Genomic DNA, 24304 nt, shown 5'->3' on the forward strand with positions numbered 1-24304 from the left:
CCTGGCCAGGTGAGTACCAACAGCGATGGAGAAGCCCAAAGTCCAGGGACTGGGCAGCGAGGTGTGCATCTCACTCACACGGAGCCCAGCTGGGGCCCGGGGGGAGGGGTGCCACTCGGGCCACCACCAGCTCTTCTCTGCTGGGCCCTGAAGACATGCCTCCTTCACATGCCGAGTTGGTCACATGGCCCCAAACCAGCTATAGGGGAGGCACATGGACGGCCCCTGAGAACCCGCTCTGCTGCATCGCCGAACCATGATTCAACTGAATCAAGTCAAAAATCTCCCCACAAGATGTGAACTGGTACAGCCACTATGGAGAATAGTATGGAGGTTCCTTAAAAAACTAAAAATAGAACTACCTACCATATGACCCAGCAATCCCACTACTGGGTATATACGCTAAGAAAACTATAATTCAAAAAGAGTCATGTACCACAATGTTCAATGCAGCTCTATTTACAATAGCCAGGTCGTGGAAGCAACCTAAATATCCATCAACAGAGAGATGGATAAAGAAGATGTGGTACATATACACAATGGAATACTCAGCCATAAAAAGAGATTGAAATAATGCCATTTGCAGCAACATGGATGGACCTAGAGATTGTCATACTAAGTGAAGTAAGTCAGAGAAAGACAAATACAATATCACTTATACGTGGAATTTAAAAAAGCGATACAAATGAACCTTTTTGCAAAACAGAAACAGACTCACAGACACCGAAAACAAACTTATGGTTACCAAAGGGGAATGGTAGAGAGGAGGGATAAATTTGGAGTTTGGGATTAACAGATAAACATTACCTATATATAAAATAAACAACACGGTCCTATTGTGTAGCACAGGGAACTCTACTCAATATCCTGTGATAAACCATAATGGAAAAGAATATGAAAAAGTATATATAGATATAGATATAGATATATCTATATCTATCTATAGATACCTATATCTCTATCTATCTATCTATCTATATATATCTGAACCACTTTGCTGTACAGCAAAAACTAACATAACATTGTAAATCAACTAAATAAAAAATAAAAATTTTTCAAACATTCAGGGAAGAAACAGTTACAATCTTATACAAATTCTCCTGGGAATAGAGGATCGTGATGATGCAAATCCCAACAAGAACAGCATCGCAAAGGCAAATGTCACCCTGGAGACGGACGTACCACATTCTTCTCAGAGCCACACTCACGCTGTGCCGGCTGTGGGTGGGACCTGTCTGGGACTGTACTCACAAGTCACTCAACCCTCACGATAGCCTGCGAGGCAGGCACTGCAAACCAGGACATTGAGGCCCAGAGAATCTAACTGCCCAGGGGGACATTAAGTGGCACACCTGGAACACAAAGTCCTACACAAAACATCCACAAATCACAAACCACAACATGTATGTAAGGAAAGCCTATCATCACTAAGTTGTGCTTATTCCAGAAATTTACTGCAGTTAACCATATTAACAGAACAAGGGAGAAAAATCATATGGTCATCTCAGTAGTGGCAGAAAAGTGTTTTATTCATCCATTGATGATGACAAATTCTTAGCAAATTAACAACAGAAGGAGCAAGGAGCCACCTACCAAAACACCGAATTTAGTGGTGAAGTAGTGAAAGCTCGCCTTTGATTTAATACCCAGAACAAGACAGATGCCCACTCTACTACCACGTATAATCCACAATTATATTAGACGTGCCAGCCAGCACAGAAGAGCAAAGCTCAAAACAAAACCGAAAAGAAAACATAAAGTAAAAGCCCAGAGTAAAGGAATGGAACGGAGAGAAGAAAAGCCATTACTCACAGAGGGCATGACTGTGCTAGAAAGTCTAGCACAGCTACAGGCAAATTATTACGAGTTTAACAAGATCGCTGGGTGTAAAATTAATGTACAAAAAATCAATTCTATTTCCATATAATACAAACAAACACATTTCAAAAACACATCTTTTAGATATGGCATCACAAAATAAGGAAAACCTAGGAATAAACATAACAAAAGATGCATAAGACCTCCATGGAGAAAATTATAGAACTATAATTAACGTACATTAAAGGAGATCTAATAAGTGGACACAGATACTACAGTCATGGCTTCTAAGACCCAATATTACCTATGTCAACTCTTCCCAAACCAACCAATGCAATCCCAAACAAAATCCCAACTTAACCAGCTAATTCTAAAGCTCATGCAATTCAAAGGGTCAAAAGTAGCCCAAACATCCTGACACGGGGTGGGAGGTCTTGACGTACAGAATGTGGTGCTGCACAGGGACGGACTGGACATCAGTGGGGGGAACAGACACAGGAATCATTTATGACCAACAAGTCTTGTGAATGGATGATGCTGGGCAACTGGACCGACATGTGAAAACCCCGGAACTGGGTCCTTAACCCTCACCACATGCACAGAAGTCAACTCCAGGTAGAATATGTATCTAATACTCAAAACAGACAAAAGTATACACTCTTTTAGAAGACACATGGAATATTTTATGACCACAAACAGAAAAATCATCATGAAAAAGACTGATAAATTGCATCCTATTAAAGTTTAAATTGGGACTTCCCTGGCAGTCCAGCGGTTAAGACTTTGCCTTCCAACGCAGGGGTTGCGGGTTTGATCCCTGGTCGGGGAGCTAAGATCCCACATGCCTCGCGGCCAAAAAACCAGAAGCAATACTGTAACAAATTCAATAAAGATGTTAAAAATGGTCCACATCAAAAACGACAACAAAAAAAAACTTTAAAGTTTAAATTTTCTCTTCATCAAAACACACCATTAAAATGTGGAAAGACAAGAAAAAGCTATTTGCAAACATAATCCACAAAGTACTAGTATCCAGAACTACAAATAACTTCTACAAGTTAAGAGACAGAATATCCAGTAGGAAACTAGGGAAAATCCTTGACCAGGCACCTTGGAAAGGCAGGTGCTCACCCTGGCCGACGGGGCGGCAGGTGACGGCACAGGAGGTGCAGGACTCTCTAGGAGGTGGACTTCTAGAAGCCTGACTGAAAGTGTGGGGTGCGAGGGCATACCTGCCAGCGGCAGCGTTAGCTGGTGTCACCGCTTTGCAAACAGTTCCAGATAATCTGTAGTAACGCTACTCAGAATACGGTGAAGGAGTTAAATGAAACATGAACATGATGGGAAATAAAACCTTTATTAAAAAGGCCTTCTTTCCTTTTTATAAAAAAGGACCAAATGGGGCTTCCCTGGTGGTGCAGTGGTTGAGAGTCCGCCTGCCGATGCAGGGGACATGGGTTCGTGCCCCGGTCTGGGAGGAGTCCACATGCCGCGGAGCGGCTGGGCCCGTGAGCCATGGCCGCTGAGCCTGCGCGTCCGGAGCCTGTGGTCCGCAACGGGAGAGGCCACAACAGTGAGAGGCCCGCGTACCAAAAAAAAAAAAAAAAAAAAAAAGGACCAAATGGAATTTTAGAACGAAGAAATATACAATTTCTAAAATTAAAAATTCAGTCTATAAGCCCAACAGCAGATCAGGCGCATGGAGGAAACAGCAGTAAACTCTGTGACGGGACAAGAGAGACCATCCAGCCGAAGCTCCTAGAACACTAAGGAGGAAAAGACCCAAGGTTAGGGGAAGGGGGCCCAGACCCAGGGGCTGACGTGGCGTCACTGGAGTGCCGGGGGGAGGGGATTGGAGAGGCGGGTCCGCTCGAGAGAGAAGTAACAGGAGATCGTGGCCCAAACTTCTCACATTTGATGAAAAATACAAACTCAGGTCCAAGAAGCTCAACGTAACCCAAACGAGAAACATAAAGTAACAGCATGGCGACAATCTTCTACAAGCTGAAAATGGATTCATGCGAAAATCTTTAAATAATAAAAAAAAAAATCTGATGATGAAACACACACCCCCCCACCGACTTCCCTGTGAAGTTACAAAAACGCAACACGACCTGAAGGCGAGGGTCTCCTCCTGAGCCCCAGGGCCCACGCCAGCCCCTGCTCTCGACCTGCAGCTCTGCTAAGTCCACCGCACGGCACTCTCAACAGTCACTTCGCTTCACTAAAGAAAGCAAGTATTACCTAAGCTATAACGTTTCCAATCTAAAAATCTAATTTTATGCCCTGTTAGGACATAATTTTCAGAAATGAACTACAAACCAAGGAGAGCGGGGCTTGGGCGGTATTTCTCCTGTGGAATGTTAAGGCCACAAACATTATTCTCCACAGCTCTAGGTGTTATTTGCATTTAGTCTCAGATCTTGCAGTTCCTGCTCATCAACTGTGGTGCACAGCTTATTTCATAAAAGAACTCAACGCGAAACTCAGTTATAATTAAAGAATCACTTTTTAGAACAACGTATTAGTTTATTAAATAAGGGTTGCTTGTTATACAATAAATTATTTTCTTTAACCGTCCTTCAGAGCTGCTTTCTTGCACGTTAGGCAGAAAAATACAGCATTTTCTTTGTCTCAAGATATTTGATGAAAAACTGCTGACCTGTTTGTCTCAAGACATGTAAAGGGCTTGGATGAACCTGTCTTTTTAGGACACTTCAGACCCCCCCCTGCCCCCCGCACCGCAGGCCCTGAAGACGGACACCCACGGAGAGGAGCGCTCAGGGCGCAGACGCGGGCGGGAGGCTGGGGAACAGGGCCGCGGTCTTCTCGAGCTCCCTGCAGCTCCAGTGCGGCTGCTCCACCTCGGCCTGGTGCCGCGCCCGCACCCGGCCCAGCTCCAGAAGGAGGTGCTCGTTGGTGCTGACCAGGGACCTGGAGACGAGGCAGGGGACGGCGCTCAGCCCTGGGCCCCGTCCCCGCCCCGGGGGCCCTCCCTCTGGCCCTGCCGCTGCCCCTCTTCTGGCGGGGCTGCGTCTCCCCAGCCCTGGCCCAGCAGGCGCCCCGCTGGCGCGGGAGCTGAAGGGGCGGGAGGGGAGGCCCCCCGACGCTCTGACAAGAACACTCCATCTTCACGGCGAGAAAACAATGTTCCAGTTCTAGAAAAGGTCCAAGGATGGAAACATTTCTAATTCGCAGTCAATTGCACTCCTGACATGGACACGGCACAATGGGAAAGTCCTGGGTTTTTTAATACTGGGACCGTTTTTAACTCTGGAGGAATCTCAGCAGGGAAGCGGGGCTGCACGCTGCCGACCCCGTCTCCAAGCTGCCAGCTCACCCTGTTGGCACTGACGGAGGGACCTCCGTGGCGCCGCGAGCCACAGATAGCACGGGGCCGCGCTCTCCACAAAGCTGGCCACGCCAGCGACAAACCCCATTTGCGGGACACTGGGAGAGCCACAGGCCAGGCGGAGGCTCAGCACCGACCCGTCTGCTGCTCCGAGAGGCGCTGCGGCCCTGCCTTGCCCACACCCAGCCCACGGAGCCCACCCGCCTGTGGCCTGCCTGCCCTCCCCCCGGGGCTTGTGCTGGGATGGGCCCAGGGGCCTGTGGCCTCCAATCGCCACAAGGTCATAGCCGGCTTGGCTCCGGCTGTGGCAGGGCCGGTGTGGTGACCTCGCCCGACAGTGAGAAGGGGGCCGGGGGAGAGCAGAGGAAAAGGGAGGGTGGGGCGGGAGTGCTGCCTTCAGGCCTGCCCCCCACTGCCGCGGCTTCCCCTCCGCAGCCCAACCCGCTGGCCAGCACGCAGGTCTCTTCACAAAATCTGAGCCGGGGGCAAAGGTGGAATCTCTTCACGTTTCTACGAGAACAGCCGAGAACCATCACACCGAGGGGGCACGCGCAGGCCTCCAGGGCACGGCACCACCTCTCCCTCGCCCCTCGTCCCCCCTTAACACCTCCCAGGAAGCTGCAGCAGGAAGGACCTCGCTGCTCAGTAAGACGGAGAAGCTCACAGAAGCTCCGAGTCAACCCGGCGACACACGTGGGCTCAGGAGCACCGGCCCACTGCACCGGGCGGGCACCTACGGCTCTTCTGCAGCATCTGGGTGAGCTCCTGGGTCCTGTCGTAGTGCTCCAGATGCTGCTTTAGTTCCACAGTCTCACCAGAGAGCCTCTTGACACTTGTCTGAAGTCCTGATGGGAAAAGAAGTAGCGATATTCAGTGAAATGCGCTCCCACATTTTAAATTTATTTATTTATTTATTTATTTAGTTTTGGCTGCGTTTGGTCTTTGTTGCTGCGCGCGGGCTTCTCTAGTTGCGGCGAGCGGGGGCTACTCTTCGTTGCGGCGCACGGGCTTCTCACTGTGGTGCCTTCTCTTGTTGCGGAGCACGGGCTCTAGGCACAAGGGCTCAGTAGCTGTGGCTCGTGGGCTCTAGAGCACAGGCTCAGTAGTTGTGGCTCACGGGCTTAGTTGCTCCGCGGCATGTGGGATCTTCCCGAACCAGGGCTCGAACCCGTGTCCCCTGCACTGGCAGGTGGATTCTTAACCACTGCACCACCAGGGAAGTCCCAACACTCCCACATTCTGGAAACTAAAATGATTCTAGAGTTTAAAGCGCACCTGGGAAACACGGGAAAAGGTCATCAGGGTGAACAAAGCAGCCCCCTCTCCACCTGCAATCATCCCAACCCAGGGCCCAGCACCGGCCCCTGCTGTTGGGGATGAAGCCCCGGGACTCTGCCTTTTGGGCACCCCTGAGGGGTGCGTGCAGCGTGGAGCAGAGACAGGTGGAGGTGGGCCTGGCGCCAGCCGGAAGTCCTAGGCTGGATCTGCTGCTGGACAGCTGGGCCTTCAGGAAGAAGACCCTGGCAGCTGACAGGACTGGGGTGAAGGGCTGTGGGGACGGCTACCGGGCGGCGGGCCCCGGAGGGTCTCGGCTGTGACTGTGCTCACGCCCTGAGATGCTTACCACCTGGTCCTTTAGGAAGAAGTTTCAGGTCCCCAAGAGGTCAGACTGGAGCAGACACTCAGGCTGAAGCCCCTGTGGGACCCCACGTCACCTCACATTACCCCAGAGCAGGCTGCACCCCACCTTGAAATCCCAAGGGCACTTTTGCAAAACTGGCAAAATAGAATCCAAGACAGTGAAGAGGGAAACAAAAATGACCTGGGTCTGGAAGGAGCTGTAACCAAGGAGAAGAACGCCCTGGGGAGGGCCCCGTGGCCTTTCAGCAGCTCAGAGCGACGGTCCCGGGCACGCACACCTGCCCTGGCAGGGCTGGGGGCTCCGACCCCGCTGCACTGCACTTGCTGAGTCTGAATCCTATGAAATCCTGACTCTTACACGTACAAGTAAACCGTGAACTCACCAGTGATCTGCAAGCTCAGTGTGGATGGAGCGTCGGCGTTTCTCACTTCTGTTTTCACGCTGAACAGAAGAGACTTCAAGCTACTGCTTCCCTCCAGAGCTCGGTCCAGATGCTGCCTCAGGTGATCCTGCAGGCACAGAGCAACACATGCCAAACAGACGAGTCAAACTCTGTGCAGACTGCATCGCTACAAAGATGGCACCTGCGGCCTGTCTGTCTGGAACCAAATGGTCCCAAACTGCACAGTGTAAGGAGAAAGGGTGCCACTACTCATCTGCCCAAACCCCCAAATCCACGGTCCTCTGTTTCTAGGTTGACAGGCCTGCTATGCCCATGGGGATGGCGCACTGCCCGGTGACCATGCAGGCTGGGGCTGCAGCCCTTCCTGGATGCAAGAGCCATTTGTGTGCAGACACCCAGAGGATGCCGCTACCACTTCACTACTTTTCACTTATGCCTCTAAAAATGAAGCTTTGTGTAGGATCTCTGTCTTGATAAGATGATAAGCACCAGACACTTCAGACACTTGTCTCCCAGCAACCCTGTGGCTACTTTCACTCCCACTTTACAAACGGGGGGACTGAGCACAGAGGGTGCTCACGCCCAGGGAGGAGACCCATCCCCACCACATACAACACACAGAAGCCACCACGTGGCACCCTCCTCACCAGCTGCCGCATCGTGAGGACTTGCGGGGCTGCCTGGAATGGGCATGGAGGACCTGCACCCTGCTAAGCCTTCAGAGGAGACCACAGCCCCGAGTGACAGCCTGACAGCAACTTCAGGAGGCCCTAAGACACACGGCTCAGCTGCCCTGGGCTCTGACCACAGAGACCACACAGGGTAAGCGTGTGCTGTTTGCGGTGTGACTGGGGGTAACTTGTTACACAGCAATAGACAACCTAACACAGGGGGTTCGGTACCTGCTGCCGTCCCTACAGCCCACCCTCTTAACCACAGGACAGAAGCCAGAAATCTTCTACACAGCAAAGGAAACCATCAACAAAATGAAAAGGCAGCCTACGGATTGGGAGAAAATATTTGCAAACCATTTGTCTGATAAGGGGTTAATATCCAAAATATATAAAGAATTCACACAACAGTGAAAAAACAATCTGATTTAAACATGGGCAGAGGACCTGAACAGACATTTTTTCAAAGGAGACATCCAGATGACAACAGGGGCATAAATAGATGCTCAACATTGCTAGTCATCAGAGAAATGCAGATCAAACCACAGCGAGGCGTCACCACACCTGCCAGATGGCTTCATCAAAAGGACACGCGGTAACAAGTGTTGCCAAGGGTGTGGAGAGAAGGGAACCCTCATGCGCTGCTGGTAGGAATGTGAACTGGTGCAGCCACTAGGGAGAACAGGATGGAGGTTCCTCAAAAAATTAAAAACAGAGCTACCAGATCCAGCAATTCCACTTAGGGGTATCTGAAGAAAACAAAAACACTAATTTGAAAAGATACGTGCACCTCCCATGTTCATAGCAGCATTACTTACAACAGCCAAGATATGGAGCAACCTAAGTGCCCATCGATAGATGAATGGATAAAGAAGATGCGCTATATGTATATAATGAGAAAGACAAATACCACATGATCCCAGTCATATGTGGAATCTAAAACAAACAAACAAACAAAGTGAAGCTCACAGATACAGAGAACTTGGTGCCTGCCAGAAGCAGAGGTTGGGGGTGGGAGAAGTGGGTGAACCATTACTGCTTTTTAGTTTAAATCAATTGAATTTTTTAAAAAACTCTACTACAAATAAAAGGGAGAGGTTGTTAATTAGATAAAAAACGCAAGACCCAAGTGTACGCTGCCTACAAGGAACCCACTTTAAATATAAGCACACCAATAAATTAAAAGGACAGAAAAAGATACACTATAGCAACACTAATGGAAGAAAGCTGCTGGTGGCTATGCTCATGTCAGTCAAAGCAGAATAAGAGAGAGAAAGAGCAGGTACAAAGGGGAAAAGCATGAGAGGAAGCATCACACATTCAGGGCACTAACAGGGGTTAATGACAGGCAGGGTGTCAGGTGACGGCAGTGCGTGGAGGGAAAGGCAGAGAACAGGCCAGGAGGCGCACCAACACGGGACAGCGACACCGGGAGGACCACTCACTGGAAACGCCGACACCACTGAGCACACAGGTGTCACCTCAGCAGCCCCCGAGAGACCGGGGCACAGGCGTGGGCCTATCACATGGCACAGGGGTGACCAGATTCACACCGGGCAGCCTAACTCCATGGCCCGCACACTCAACCCTGACGACATACGAGCTCGACCAAAAAGAACAATTATACTATATGGGTCAAATTTACTTATTTTGGCTATAAAATAAATAAATAAATAAAAATAAAACGAAAGAACACCGTAAATAGTTTCCATACAATTAAACTGAACCATAATGATCAGTGAGGGAAAAACCTCAACACGCTGAATGCACGATGGTCTTTAAGTAAAAATTATACATGTCTAAGGTGCCCCTTCGATGGTTTGATGTGCGTGTTCACAGTGATGACCACAGTCAAGGTAATAGACACACCTTCTCTTTACAGAGTAACCATTTTCTTGGTGATGAGAACACCGGAAATCTGTTCTCTCAGCAGATTTCCAGATTCCACGCGGTCTTATCAACTGCGACCATCAGGCACGCTTTAGAGCCCTAGACCGAGTCACCTACAGCGCTGCCACGCCGTGCCCTGGGCCACCATCTCCCCTCCCCCCACCCCCCCACCGCCGTGGCCACCGTTCTACTCTCTGCTATGAACTCAGCTCTTAGGTTCCATATATGAGATCATGGAGTCTGTTTTCTTCCCACGTCGGACTTATTTCACTTAGCATAACGCCCTCGAGGTCTATGGCAGGACTCCCTTCTTTCTACAGCTGAATAACGTCCCGCTGTACACACACACCACGTCTTCTTTACCCATTCATCCACTGAAGGACACTTAGGTTGCTTCCACATCTTGGTTACTGTGACTAATACTGCAGTGAACGTGGCAGTACATGTATCTCTTCCAGATCCTGATTTCACTTCCTTTGGATAAATACACAGGACTGGGATTGCTGGATCATATGCTAGTTCTACTGTGGATTTTTTGAGGACCCTCCATACTGTTCTCCACAGTGGCTGCACCAACGTACATTCCCGCCAACAGTGCACGAGGGTTCCCTTCTCTCCACATCCTCCAGTTGTTACCTCTTGTCTTTTTGATGACAGCCATTCTGCAGGTGTGAAGTGATAGCTCACTCTGGTTTTGATTTGCATTTCCCTGATGATTAGTAATACTGAGCATCCTTTTCACATGTCTGTTGACCATCTGTATGTCTTCTTTTTAGGTCCTCTGCCCATTTTTTAATTGGGTTTCTTTTTTTTTCTATTGAGTTGTATGAGTTCTTTATATATTCTGGATATTAACCCCTCATCAGATAAATGCTTTGCAAATATTTTCTCCCAATCCATAGGCTACCTTTTCATTTTGGTGATGGTTTCCTTTGCTCTGCAGAAACTTTTAGTTTGAGGTAGTCCCACTAGTTTATTTTTGCTTTTGTTGCCTTTGCTTTTGGTGTTACATCCAAAAAAATCACTGCCAAGGCCATGTCGAGGAGCTTTTTCCCGTTTTCTTCTAGGTTTTTTTTTTTGGCCGCACTACGTGGCATGCGGGATCTTAGTTCCCCTACCAGGGATCAAACCCACACCCCCTGCAGTGGAAGCATGGAGTCCTAACCACTGGACCACCAGGGAAGCCCCTTCTAGGAGTTTTAGTTTCAAGTCTTATATTTAAATTTTTAATCCACCCTGAGTTGAATTTTGTGTGTGCTGTAAGGGTCCAAGTTCATTCTTTTGCCTGTGAACATCCAGTTTTCCCAACACCATTTACTGAAGAGATTATCCTTTCACCATGGTGTATTCTCAATGCCCTTGTCAAAAATTAGTTGACCATATATGCGTGGGTTTATTTTTGGGTTCTCTATTCTGTTCCAGTAATCTATGTCTGTTTTTGTGCCAGCACCATACTGTTATGATTACTATAGCTTTGTAATATAATTTTAAATCATGAATTGTGATGCCTGAAACTCTATTCTTTCTCAAGATCACTTTGGTGATTTGGGGTCTTTTGTGGAACTACAAAAAGAAGAATACAAATTAAAAGAAAAATAATTATACAAATTTTAGAATTGTTTTTTCTATTTCTGTGAAAAATGCCATTGGAATTTTTATAGGGCTTACACTGCAACTGTAGATGTCTTTGGGCAGTATGGACATTTTAACACTAACAACCTTCCACCCATGAACATGGGATATCCTTCTGCTCATTTGTCTTCTTCAACTTCTTTTATCAATGTTTTATAGTTTTCAGTGTTAAGCTCTTTAACCTTCTTGGTTAAATTTATTCCTAAGTATTTTATTCTTTTTGATGCTATAAATGGAATTGTTTGGGAACAATCATTGGTGTAAAGAAATAAGAATGATTTTTGTTATGCTGACTTTGTATCCTGCAACTTCACTGAATTTATTTGTTCTAATTTTCTTTTGTGAAGTCTTTAATGTTTTCTACATGAATGATCACATCATCTACAAATAGAGGTAACTTTACTCCTTCCTTTCCAATCTGGATGCCTTTTGTTTCTTTTTCTCACCTGCTTGCTCTTGCTAGTACAGTTGATCCCTGAACAACGGGGGGTCGGGGGGCTGGGGTGCCGACTCTCCTTGCAGCTGAAAATCTGCATATAATTTATAGTCAGCCCTCCAAATCTGCAGTTCTGTGTCCATGGATTCAACCAACTTCCAATTGTGTAGTACTATAGTATTTACTATTTAAAAAATCCACATATAAATGAACCCATGTAGTTCAAACCCACGTGTTCAAGGGTCAGCTGTACTTCCAGTGGAAGAGAAGCTGCAGAGTGGACACCCTGGTCTCATACTGGGTCTCAGAGGAAAAGCATTCAGTCTCCCCCACTGATCGTGAGGTGAGCCAAGGGCTTCTCACAGATGGCCTTTATTGTGTTGAGGAAATTTTCTTTTACACCTATTTTGTTGGGTTTTTTAATCATGAATGGATATTGAACTTTGTCAGATGCTCTATCTCCATCACTTGGGATGACTGTGTGGTCTTTATCTCTCCATGAGTTAATGTAGCGTATTAATTTGTGTATGTTAAACCAACCTTGCATTCCAGGGGATGCTCCCTCTTGGTGGTGATGTGTTGCTGAATTTGGTATACCAGTCTTCTGTTGAGGAGTTTTACATCTATGTGCATCAGATACTAGCCTGTAGTTTTCTTTTCTTGCGGTGTCTTTGGCTTTGGTATCTGGGCAATGCTGGCTTTATGTAATTAGTTTTAAAGTATTCCCTCTGCTTCTATTTTTTTTGGAAAAGTTTAAGAAGGGTAAGTATTAATTCTTCTTTGAATGTTTGATAGAATTCAGCCATGAAGCCATCTGGTCCTGGACTTTCCTTTATTAAGAGGTTGATTATTGTTCCATCTCATTTGTTATTGGTCTCTTAGGTTTTATTTCTTCTTGATACAGTCTTGGTAGGTTGTATGTTTCTAGGAATTTATCCATTTCTCCTAGGTTCTCCAATGTGCTTGTATATAACCATTCTTTGACTTTTTGTTTCTCAGGCATCCGTTGTAATGCCTCCTCTTTCATTTCTGATTTTAAATCTCCTCTCTTTCTTAGTCTAGCTAAGAGTTTATTGGTTTTGTATACTTTCAAAACCCAGCTCAGTTTTGTTAATTGTTTTCCTGTTGTTTTTCTACTCTCTTATTTATTTCTGCTATGATCTTTATTATTTCCTTCCTTCTGCTTACTTTGGATTCAGTCTGTTCTTCTTCCTAGTTCCTCTAGCTGTAAAGTTAGGTTATTATTTGAGATTTTGAGATCTTTTTTCCTTTTTAGTGTAGGCATTTATGAGTGATGGTCTCATGGTGAGGTTACAAAGGACGAGGGCGGCCTCAGCCAGGAGGTGGGCTCCCCTGCCAGGTCCACACTGTGCTGGCTCTGGCTGCCCTTCAGTGCCACCTGGTGGCGGAGTTCCCACAGGTCCAACAGGACACCTTGGTCTCATAGCTGGCTGGTGCAGACAGGACAGCAGCAGGGACCCCAGGTCACCCAGGTAACTGGAACCTCTCTCACCAGTGTTCTGGGGAGCCTGGGCCAGGGAACGCTGGGGCCGCAGAAACTCCACCTCCAGCCCAGCCTCACTCTCTCTTTTTCTCTCCCACTCGGCCCCTCTCAGAACAGAACATGGCCGCCCAGGAGAGGCAGTGCTGGGACAAGTGGCAGTGCTGCCGTCTGCGACCACTGTCACGAGGGGTCCTGGAGTGACAGAGCCACGCTGCGTCCCTGAAGGGCAGCTGGAGTCCCTGGGGGTGAGGAGGGCCTGGTGGGGGAGGGGGTTCGCCTCCTGCAAGGGCAGGAAGGGGCCCCGGTGTTGTCCCGACAGCTGCAAGGGGAAGCAGCGTTGAGAAGCTACCCTCATTCTGTGATGTCAAAACTACATTTTGCTCCACCTGTGAACAAACGGAACTCACTCACCATCTCCTTCCGAGTGTCGCTGAGTTCCGACACCACCTCACTCATCTTCATGCTGTACTGCTGCTGTAGCTCAGCAAGGCGGCTCCGCAAAGACTTATTTTCCATAGTCAGGGAGATAATTTCTTCGCTCACGCATTGTTGAACTGTCCTGAGTGGCTGTAAACTCTTGGACAGATGACAAAATGTGTCTTGTCTGAGCTAGAAGTAAGAAACAAACATTATTACAACATTTATGTTGAAAGGATGAGTGTAAACAAAACATGTTCAATGCATTTTGAATAACACAGGCTACATGGCTCAAAAACACTGACCGGCATGGAGACTGGAAAAGGGACACGTACACCATTGAAATGACTTCATCAGGCCTCTTTATCCCCAGCCGTGGATGAGGACCAACAGGCAAAGAGCAACAATTTTAGAGACCTAGAGAAAAGGGCCCTCAGGGAAAGGCCACCATTAGGAAGGTCTGCCTGAACGCTCTTACACAACACCGACTGCTGCTGCTCCAGGCCTGGCCCTGCAGTGCGAACAGTCTGGTGGCTCCACGACTGGGAAGGCAGACAGTCCTGCTGCTAGCCCTGAGAGGGTGCAGGTTTATGCGGTCAGGATCCAGGGGCGCCAGCTTCTCAGGGCGCCCTGATTCCAGAAGGAGAAGCTGAGGGGCCCAGACACTGAGTGGAAGGCTCAGGAGCCTCTGGTGCAGCTAAGCTGGGAGATCCAGGCAGAGCTCGGGGTCTGCTGGAAGGAGACAGCTGGCAGGCCCCTGCTCCCCCTGGGGCACATGAGGCTGCAATCAGGCTGCGGGGAAAGAGAAGGTGACCCTGGGGACACAGCATCTCCCCATCTCACACCCCGACTCTGGATGTGGGGTCCCCTGTGTGCCCCTATACCCAGGCACCAGGCAGAAGAAAACCCAAGTCCTCTCTGGGGAGGGGCCATCTTCCTGGGCCTCAAGTCATTTCCACCGAAAGGTCAGCAAATCCGGGGCCCTGCATTCAGTCAAATGCTCAGAGGATTCAGAGAAGACAGCAGCAGCATTTTAGTTTCTCCAAATCCCCACATAAAAACAGAGCAAGGAGAAGCAAACACCCAGGAAGAGCGATGCCAACACCACTGGCTGATGACACACCTCCAGGAAGCCTGGAGCGCCAGCAGGTGGGAAACGACAGCCACAGGCCGCGTGGAGTCCTCCATGTCTGCCACCTCCCGAGAACACAGATGCTGTGAACAGGACCATCAGTCCCCACAGCGCAGTGAGGCAGTGACACCGGTGAGGCGGTCCAGCGAGACACGGGGACCAGCGCCCAGCAGTGGGGCACAAGCACCTGCCCGCAGAGCCCTGCGCCAGCTCACCGAGGAACACCTCATTGCTGTGCAGGGGCCTGCAGCCACTCCAGTGCCTGTCCACCAGGTCGAGGAGCGCCACCTCCAGGGTGGCCTTCTTCCCGGGCGGCATGGCCAAGTGCAATTTGGGACACACCTGCACGGAAACAAACCACGACCATGGCTTTTTCCGTGTCTGAAACCAGTGGGTATGATGCAGCACTAGGCGTGAGCGTCACACTAATGCCTCATCCCACCACCAACAAGCACGATGAGCGGTTCACATACCACAAACCTGCAGGGGGGCATATGGGATTCACCTCCCCGCCCCCTGCACGTGTGTCCACATCTGTGGGGCGGGGACAACATCTCACACCGGGAGGAACGGCGAAACTGTCACCTTAGTGTAACAGTCAGGAGACCAGTCGGTTCCCAGGGACAGCTGTCCTGGGCCCTCCTGAACCAGCCCCAGCGATTCTGGGAGGGAGGAGACTAGTCTCGGCCTGAACGGCCACTGGAGCCCAGGAGGCCCTAAGTGCAGCGCAGCCCACACAGGACTAGAGGGAGGGCTGGCCGGGACGGCGCAGGCACAAGGCTGCCGAGCAGAACCACCATGGCTCCACCCCGGGCCCAACCACGCCAGGACCGCAGAGTCACTGGCATTCACGGCAACGCTCTCTTTTCTTCCGTTCAGAAATTGTTTTTACCAATTTTAAGGGATTACTGCAGAAAGGGGGACGGCTCCTGCCCACTTTCTGAGTGTCTAGGGAACAATTCCTGGGTCCGGGGATTTCGGGAGTAAATGCCAGCAGTGCCAGAGCTGGGGACAAGGCCCCGCGCCCTTCACGGCCCAGCGCTCCCCACTGTTACACAAATAAAGGGCTTTTCTCCTTAAGACCGTCTGGAACAGCCAGCAAGACCCTGAAGGGAGTGTGGGAGCGACCTGGGCCACTTGAGCCGGGACAGCCCCGCACTCTTGGCATCACTGCCCACCCACGGGAGCCCCAGGAGCACCGGGAAACACATGCCTGCAGAGGGGACACTGCTCTGCCAGAGGTCACACCAAGGGCGGGGCAGCCGTCTCCGGGGACCAGTCGGCGTGGGAACACTGACGCCAGCTGCTGGCCCCGAAGGGCTGAGGCTGAGAGCACCTGTGAGCATCAGCACAAGTACCTCCGTCAGAAGCTGCACCCGGACCCTCAGCCTCAGGCGTGGGTGATGGAGCCGAAGTCCCCGGTGTGGTCAGGCTTTCTGCCTTCCACCCGGCAGAAGGGTCGTGCCCTCTCCAAGAGGACGATCACCACAGGGTCAGAGTACTCAGAGGAGGGGACACCGCAGGCAGCACCCCTCCTGCAAAGTCCCAACCCCACAGCAAGTGCCAGTCCGTCAGGCGAGGCTCCGCCCGGGGTGACATCCATCTGGGGACAGGGAAGGCCCAAGCACATTCCCAACTCAAGCAAATCCTCATTTTCCCTCCTTCACTCAATCCAGTGAGAGACTGAAGAGGCAAACAGACAGGGGCCAGACCAGCTCTGAAAGCAGAGCTCGGCCCCGCGGCCTGCGGCTGGAAGCCACCCACCACCTACGATGAGCCCAGCGTCAGGACCAACCACAGGGGGCCAGGCGCACCCCTCACCAACCTCGTGGGACGCCCCCTTCCAGCCCCACCCCCCGGCCTCCCCGGGCTGCAGCCCCCGTCAGGGCACCTGCACCCCTTCTCTGCTGGGATGCTCTCCCCGCCCCGCCCTCCTGGGAGTGACGTGGCAGGGCCAGCCCCCTGCCCCGCGAGCTCGGAGGGCAAGCCACCCACTGTCTGCTGGATGGTCTTCACTCGTGTCCCAAACTTTGAGAATGTCTCCATCTCCAACTGGGCCAGTGACAAGGGCGACAAAGCATCGTCCACAACCGCTCTGGGTGACCCTGGGGTCTCGAGAACGTGCACTCCCGAACGAGGACGTGTCCTTTGGAGAACCAAGGGACGCACGCCCGGGACCCCCGCTCCCGAGGGTGGCTCCAGCCGGCGGGACGAGGAGGCTGTGTAAGCCAGCGCCCCCGGGATGACACTTCCACCTCAAGGCCCTCGCACCACGGGGAGAGGCGTGGAGCCCGGAGCGCGCTTCTCACAGAACGGGGCGGTGACAGTGCTGTGGAGCAGTTCACCTAAGAGCTGCGCTCACCTCGGGGCCGTGTTAGCGCTGAGGATGGAAGACCGGCCTGACAGGTCGGCGGCCCACGGCCTGCACACCTGTCTCACCTCACGCACGCTGGGCGGCCTCTGCTGCTCGGGCTCCCAGGCCGCCGAGCGGGAACAGGGCTCCTGGCTCCGGCCCTCCGAGCTGCCCCTCCTGCTCAGGCCCTCCTCCAGGCAGCTCAGACACTCCTGGTCCGCAGGTGCCTGGAGCCTCCCGCCACGCACCCTTCGCTTCCTGTGCTTTTCCGGAGCAGGCAAGGGACTTCACCCCTTTTGCGTCAATAAACTTGTCTTCTGAGAAGAAGGGCCTAAGTCCTCCATGGCCTTGGGGTCTGCAACAGAGAAGGCGCCCTGGGCTCAGGGACCGGCACTGCAGTTTACACAGCTGTGTGCACATGCATGCGTGTGTGTGCGCGTGAGCATCTGTGCAGGCATGCGTGTGCCTGTGTACGGATGCACGTGCACATGCAAGTATGGAAAATCCACCAAAGAGTAACAAAACTGAAGTAGTAACTTTAACAAATGAATCGACTGATTACTGTATGTCCTCTCACCCAAACTATATATAACAAAGATGAGTCAAGTGGGTAACAACTTAAGATCTGGAAGTTACAGTGGATTTAACAACTTGTCCCTACCGGAGACACTGTCGACATGTCGGATCTAAGACCCTCCCTCCCCAGCCGCTGAGCCACTTCCCGGGCACCTCGGGGCCCGGCACCCCACAGCCCAGGGCCCTCCTCCCAGGGCAGGCTCTCCTCTTGAGGCCCCTCAGCCTGAGCCCTGGACCCTCCTGCACGTGGACTCTGCAGGCACCTGGGCTCAAATCTGCCCCACAAGGCTGCCCTATGGCCAGGCCTCCTCTCAGGGCTCCGTGAACAGAGCCACACCCAGGGCATCCCCGGCAAACTCAGGCCACGAGTGCTCGTGACCTGAGCGGACGGACACCACTGCCATCTGGCGGCCCAAGCCAGAGACCACCCGGACAGCCCTCCCCGCCAGTTCCCTGTCCATGACCATACATCACCAAGTTCACCCAACCAGCACCAGCAGGACACCTCTGCCCCTTGCCGGGACTGGTCTGCTATGTCCACTCAGACGGACCCACTGCCCTCCCCCCACAACTCAAATGCCCACTGGCCACTCCATGCCGTCCCCTGCCCCCAGCCCGGGGACCTGCCCCCCACCCACCCACGTGGCACCGTGCTCCCTCACCTTGACCTGCAACCTGTGCTCTTCCGTCCCCCACCTCCAGCCCAGGGCCTCCACACGAGCCCACACCCACACAGCACAGCTGAACCTGGCCACCAGGGGCCAGCAGAACAAGCCACACTGGGACTGGGGGCCGGCCCACAGAAGCACAATCTGAATGCTTCAAAACCCTCCAGGACACAGACGACGGGAGGACCCAGAAATACTTCCAGCTCACAGGCGTCTGAGACACGACGCTAAGATACACCACGTGCACCGGACAGGATCCGGGACCCGAAGACGCATCCACGCATCCCCACGCACACATACACGTGTAGATGTGTGTGTAGGGACACACGCGTGAGGTCTCAGGACACGGAGTAAATGCGGCTGGTGTCTCAATGCCATGGCCTGCTCTGCAGTGGCCACGGGGCACTGGGCAGCCACCACCATGACCCGCCAAAGTCCCCACGCGCTCACCTGCACAAGCCTCAGGCAGGGGCTAGGTTCGCTCACACTGGGAGGTTTCTGACGCCTTTTCCATATTCGTGCAAACAACACTCTCAATTAACTTATTTAATTTCCCTCGTCTTTCATTTTTTAAACTGTAACAGTAGCCACTGTCATAACCTGGGCCCATGTATGTATCCAGAAGAAACTGTGTGAATGAGAGTGTGTACTCACAGAGCAGGAACCTAAACCACAGATGTTCTACAAAGGTCAACTTCCATTTATGAAGAAGATTCTTTCCTAAGACACCTCAGAGAGTTACGCACACACACACGATGAAGGGAAGAGGAGCGGGAGCAAACAGTGAGGCTGGGGTCACCTGGACGAGGGGCAACGTGCTGCGGGGGGCGCTGGTCCTGCATCCTCGGCCCCACCCGGCCCCCGCTGGAGCTGCTCCTCCGCTTCTCGGGGCCCTTCCTCTGGGAGTCCCCGCACTGGTGCTGTGCTGACTCAGGACTCGATAGATGCCGCGACTCTGCTGCATTAAAAAGCATTTTAAAAGCTTTATTTCAGGCTTCCAACAGTGTACCGTATCTGTCAAGTATACTCCTTCGTGGGGTAAATGGGAAAAGAAGGCTGAGCGGACAACACACACCAGCCCACCCTGGTGGGAACCTGCAGTGGTCACCGCCCACAGCGCCCCAGGGGAGGGTGACCCAGCCGCACTCAGGAGAAACTGTTCAGCCGAGGAATCAAGACAGACACGACGGTCAACAGAACCCAGAGACTCCAGCGCACTGAATTAACAAGGGCGCCAAGGTTACTGAATGAAGAAAAAGACAGTCTTCTCAGCAAATGGCACGGCACAACTGGACATACGTGGGGGACAGGCGGGCAACCTGACCCACTACCTCATACCACAGCCAGAAACTCACTCAAAAGAGCAGCTCTCAGACCTAAGCACTGGCCCCCAGCACATGGGCCAGTCCGTGGGAGGAACCTCCACGAGCAGGGGCAGCACACGGAAAAGCACGGCCATGAAGGACAACATGATGAACTGGATTTCACTGAAATAACACTGCTCTTGGAAGCACTGTTTAGAAAACAAAAGGCAAGCCACAGGGTGGGCAGAAACTTGCAGTACTATATCTGAGAAAGGGCTTGTGTTCAAACACCATGAAGAAGTCTTATGCCTCAACACCAAGAAGAGAAAAGGGGAGGGGAACAGACAGGAACAGAAAGGCCACAGAAGAAGATGTGAGCCCATGAAGAGGCTGTTGTGACTTGTTTTCAGGAAATGCTAATTAAAACCAACAAGAGATACCACCACACACCCAGGACGGGAGCCAGCGTTAGAGAGACTGACAGTCCCAGGAGCTGGCGGGGACGCCAAGGCAGAGGTGGTCCTGCAGCAGGGAAGCCCCAGCCTGCTGCGTCTTCATGGAAAGCTCTCAGGAACCCACAACTCAGAAGCAGCAGCAATGGAGCTGAAGCTCACACACAAGTCGTGGCGGAAGAGCCCCAGCAAAGGGCATGAAGTTCACGTGCACGGCCTCATCAAGTCTCACGTCCTCACCAACGCGCAGCTGGAGCCGGGAGTCCCCTCGTGGCCGGCGGGGCCTCCCTCCCTCCAGCAGAGGACGCTTCCTCCTTGTCTGCTTAGACGTCTCACTTCTTCCCTATCCCTGTAACTGAGCTGAGGAGGGACCTGATATAAACAGCCCTGCAACATGACTACGTCCACCTCAAATACACTGACTTCTCCTTCTGTAATTCCATGATCTAAATTACTGACTTTTACAAGTGCACAAGATTTCATGAAGATTCTACATTTAAAGGCAAGTTCTCTAAGGAAGGCCACCGTGGACTCTGAAGCCAGCAGGCATCAACCTCCCAGAAAGGCTGCACACGCTGGCCCTCTCTGTGGAGCAGCAGCCTACCTGGGGAGCTCTGGAAGCTGGCCTCTTGCTCCCGCTGGCTGGAACTCACGCTCCCAGGAGGGCTGCTCAAGCCCCACTCACACTCGGCAATGAGGTTCAGGACCACCTCATCATCCGCGTCCATGACCAAAAGCCCTTCTTGGCCGAGGGGTCAGTACACTTGGCTCTGGAGTGACGCGGTCTGCAAAGAAAAGCAAACCCAGTGCTGGTGCTGCAGCCCACAGAGCACTCCAGCCCGTACAGACCCCGGGAGGGAGATGCCTACACCGTGAGCACGGCCACAAGGTCTCCGAGGAGGAGGAGCTGGTGTCTCTACCACAGTGAAGTTGGAGCGGACTCGGCCAGGACGGCTGGTCACCACACCAGGATTCATTCAAGCACAGAAGTCCCAAGAAGCTCCCCTGTGCTAGGATCTCCTAGCACGTCCACTGTGCCATACGTGCGATCAAGAAAGTCCAAGGAGGACTTCCCTGGGGATGAGTGGCGAAGACTCCGTGCTCCCAATGCACTGCAGGGGGCGAGGGTTCAATCCCTGGTCAGGGAACTAGATTCCCCCATGCCACGTAGCGCGGCCAAAAAACAAACAAACAAAAAAGCAAGTTCAAGGATGTGGCGTTCTGAATTTCTATGTTCACATTAAGTGAAAACACTTCCCTACCAACTGAAATGTGAGGTTTTAGAATAGGATGTCCCTCCATACAGAGGTACATACCTCATTTCCAACAAAGGCAGCTTAAGAAATCACTCTTCAAAATAGAACTCAATCACATACTATGAATATTGATTTTATGACACCTTATCATACTTTGAGAGATCAGTGAATGATATTCCTTATTTTCTCATATTGAAAGTGTTCCAGATCCCTGCAGAAGGAAGGGGACTTGGTTCTCCTTCGGGGTCTGACCACAGAAACCTGACAGTGGACACATGCAGCCTCTCTGGGTACCCACTGCCACCTCTGGATAATAGGACACTGCACCAGATCACCTAAACTCTGTGGAAACTTAGTCTTCAGATAATCAAGGACAGGTAAACTGCAAAACACTGCTGAAAGAAATTAAAGACGAGATAAATAAATGGAAACACGTCCCACGTTCACTGATTGGAAGACTCAACGCTGTTAAAATGTCAATACTACCCAAAGCAATCTACGGAATCAGTGCAATCCTATCAAAATCCCAATGACATTTTTTGCAGAAACAGAAAAACCCATCCTAAAATGCATCTGGAATCTCAAGGGACTCCAAATAGCCAAAACAACATTGAAAAAGAGCAAGCATTAGAGCTAGACTCAGATATGGCAGAAATGCTGGATGAAATCAGACTCCGATTTAAAACAACTATGAGTAATAATGCTAAAAGATCTAATGGAAAAAAGAGACAACATGAAAGAACAGATGGGAATGTAAACAGAGAGATGGAAATTCTAAGAAAGAAGTAAACAGAAGCGTTAGAGTCAAAAACACTGTAACAGAAAAGAACACCTCTGATGAGCTCTAGACTGGGCATGGCTGAGGAAAGGATCTCGCAACTTGAGAATATATCAATAGAAACCTCCAGAACTGAAAAGCGAAGATTAAAGAAGACTGGAAAAAACCAGAATAGAATACCCAAGAATCATGGGACAACTACAAAAGGTGTAACATACACATTTGAGAATACCAGAAGGAAAAGAGAGGGGGGAACCAAAAAAATATTTGAAGATGACTTAAAATTTCCTTAAATTAATGTCAGACACCAAATCACAGAACCAGGAAGCTCAGAGAACAGTGGCAGAGTAAATGCCAAAAAAATGACAGCGAGGAATATACTCTACTGGAGAAAACCTAAGACAAAGAAAAAAATCTTGAAATAGGCCAGAGGGGAAAACCATGCAAGCAAACACAGAGTAGAGTGAAATACTCAGTATGGAGACAAAACAACTACCAACCTAGAATTGTGTACCCTGCAAAATTATCCTTCAAAAGTGAAGGAGGAATAAAGACTTTCTCAGACAAACAAAAACTGAGGGAATTTGTTGCCAGTAGACCTGCCTGGTAAGAAACATTAAAAGAAGTTCTTTAGAGAGAAAGAGAATGACACAGGTCAGAAACTCAAATCAGAGAAGGAATAAGTGAAGGCAGAATTAAAACTTCTATTTTTCTTACAATCTAACAGGCAACAGTTTGTTTGAAATAATAGCAACAATGTACTCAATACATTATGTTCATGTATTACAGGCAGGGTTATAGTTTGGGTATAAATGAAATGAATGACAGCAATGATACAAGGGACAGGAGGGAGTAATTAGGAATATTTTGTTATTATAAGGTACTTGCATGATCTGTGAAGTGGTATAGTGTCTGAAAGTGGTCTTGGATTACTTGTAAATGTACATAGGCAGACCTTGAAGATATTGAGGGTTCAGTTCTAGACGACCACAATAAAGCAAATATTGCAGTAAAGCAAGTCACACCATTTTCTTGGTTTCCCAGTGCATCTAAAAGTTATGTTTACACTGTACTGTAGTCTATTAAGTGAGCAATAGCATTATGTTAAAAAACAATGTACATACCTTAATTTAAAAATGTTTTATTGCTAAAAAATGCTAACCATCATCTGAGCCTTCAGCAAGTCATACTAGCAACATCAGAGATCACAGATCACCACAACATAAAAAGATGAAAAAGTGTGAAATATTGCAAGAATTACCAAAATGTGACAGAGACATGAAGTGAGCAAATACCACTGGAAGAACAGCTCCAACAGATTTGCTTGACGCAGGGTTGCCACAAAGCTGCAACCTGTAAAAACACAATATCTGCAAATCACAATAAAGCAAAGCACAAAAAAACGAGGTCTGCCTGTCCTGTGTACTCCAGAGCAACCACTAAAAGTGAAAATAAAAGTATAACTGAGATGCTAAGGAAAGAAAATGGAATCATAAAATGATCACTTAAAATCACAAAAGGAAGGAATAGATCAGAAGACAAAAATAGGAACAGAGAACAAGGGCACCAAGTAGAAACAGCGAACACGGCGTCTGTTAATCCAACTGTATCAATGACCACTTTAAACATCAATGGTCTAAATGTACCAAGTGGAAGGCAGAGACTGTCAGCGTGGATCAAAATAAAAGGCCCAACTACATGTTACCTAAAGAAACCCACTTTAAGTATAACGACACATAGATTAAAAGTAAATGGATAGAGAAAAATAGACCATGCTGACACCAATCAAAGAAAGCAGAAGTAGCTACATTACTTTCCGACAGATCTGACTTCAGAGCAGGGAGAGTGATCTGGGATAAAGAGGGGCATGACGTGAGGACAACTGGCCAGTTCTCCAAGAAGACATAACAGCCTCTGACGTGTCTGCACCTAATAAGACAGCATCAGACTACATGGTGCAAAAACTGATAGAACTCAAGGAGAAATGGATGGATCCACTTCAACACCTCTCCTTCGGAAA

The 24304-nt window shown here is 50.1% G+C and overlaps 1 protein-coding gene across 1 annotated transcript in view; it reads right to left on the minus strand.

Annotated features, from left to right (window-relative positions):
- Window positions 1–4598: 4598 nt before the first annotated feature.
- The window catches only part of CEP72 (centrosomal protein 72), a gene marked incomplete at both ends in the record, with an annotated part of 32390 nt that continues 12684 nt past the window's right edge, over window positions 4599–24304 (minus strand). The window contains 16 exon segments of the mRNA XM_079701630.1: window positions 4599–4752; window positions 5904–6015; window positions 7195–7321; window positions 13760–13894; window positions 13896–13957; window positions 15113–15239; window positions 15459–15559; window positions 16146–16233; window positions 16893–17043; window positions 17260–17513; window positions 17912–18066; window positions 18164–18230; window positions 18523–18611; window positions 19294–19452; window positions 20855–20987; window positions 20990–21035. Of these exon segments, the coding sequence (XP_079557756.1) occupies window positions 4599–4752; window positions 5904–6015; window positions 7195–7321; window positions 13760–13894; window positions 13896–13957; window positions 15113–15239; window positions 15459–15559; window positions 16146–16233; window positions 16893–17043; window positions 17260–17513; window positions 17912–18066; window positions 18164–18230; window positions 18523–18611; window positions 19294–19452; window positions 20855–20987; window positions 20990–21035 (1960 nt within the window).

Source organism: Hyperoodon ampullatus (assembly GCF_949752795.1).
Source record: "Hyperoodon ampullatus genome assembly, chromosome: 4".
Taxonomy (NCBI): domain Eukaryota; kingdom Metazoa; phylum Chordata; class Mammalia; order Artiodactyla; family Ziphiidae; genus Hyperoodon; species Hyperoodon ampullatus.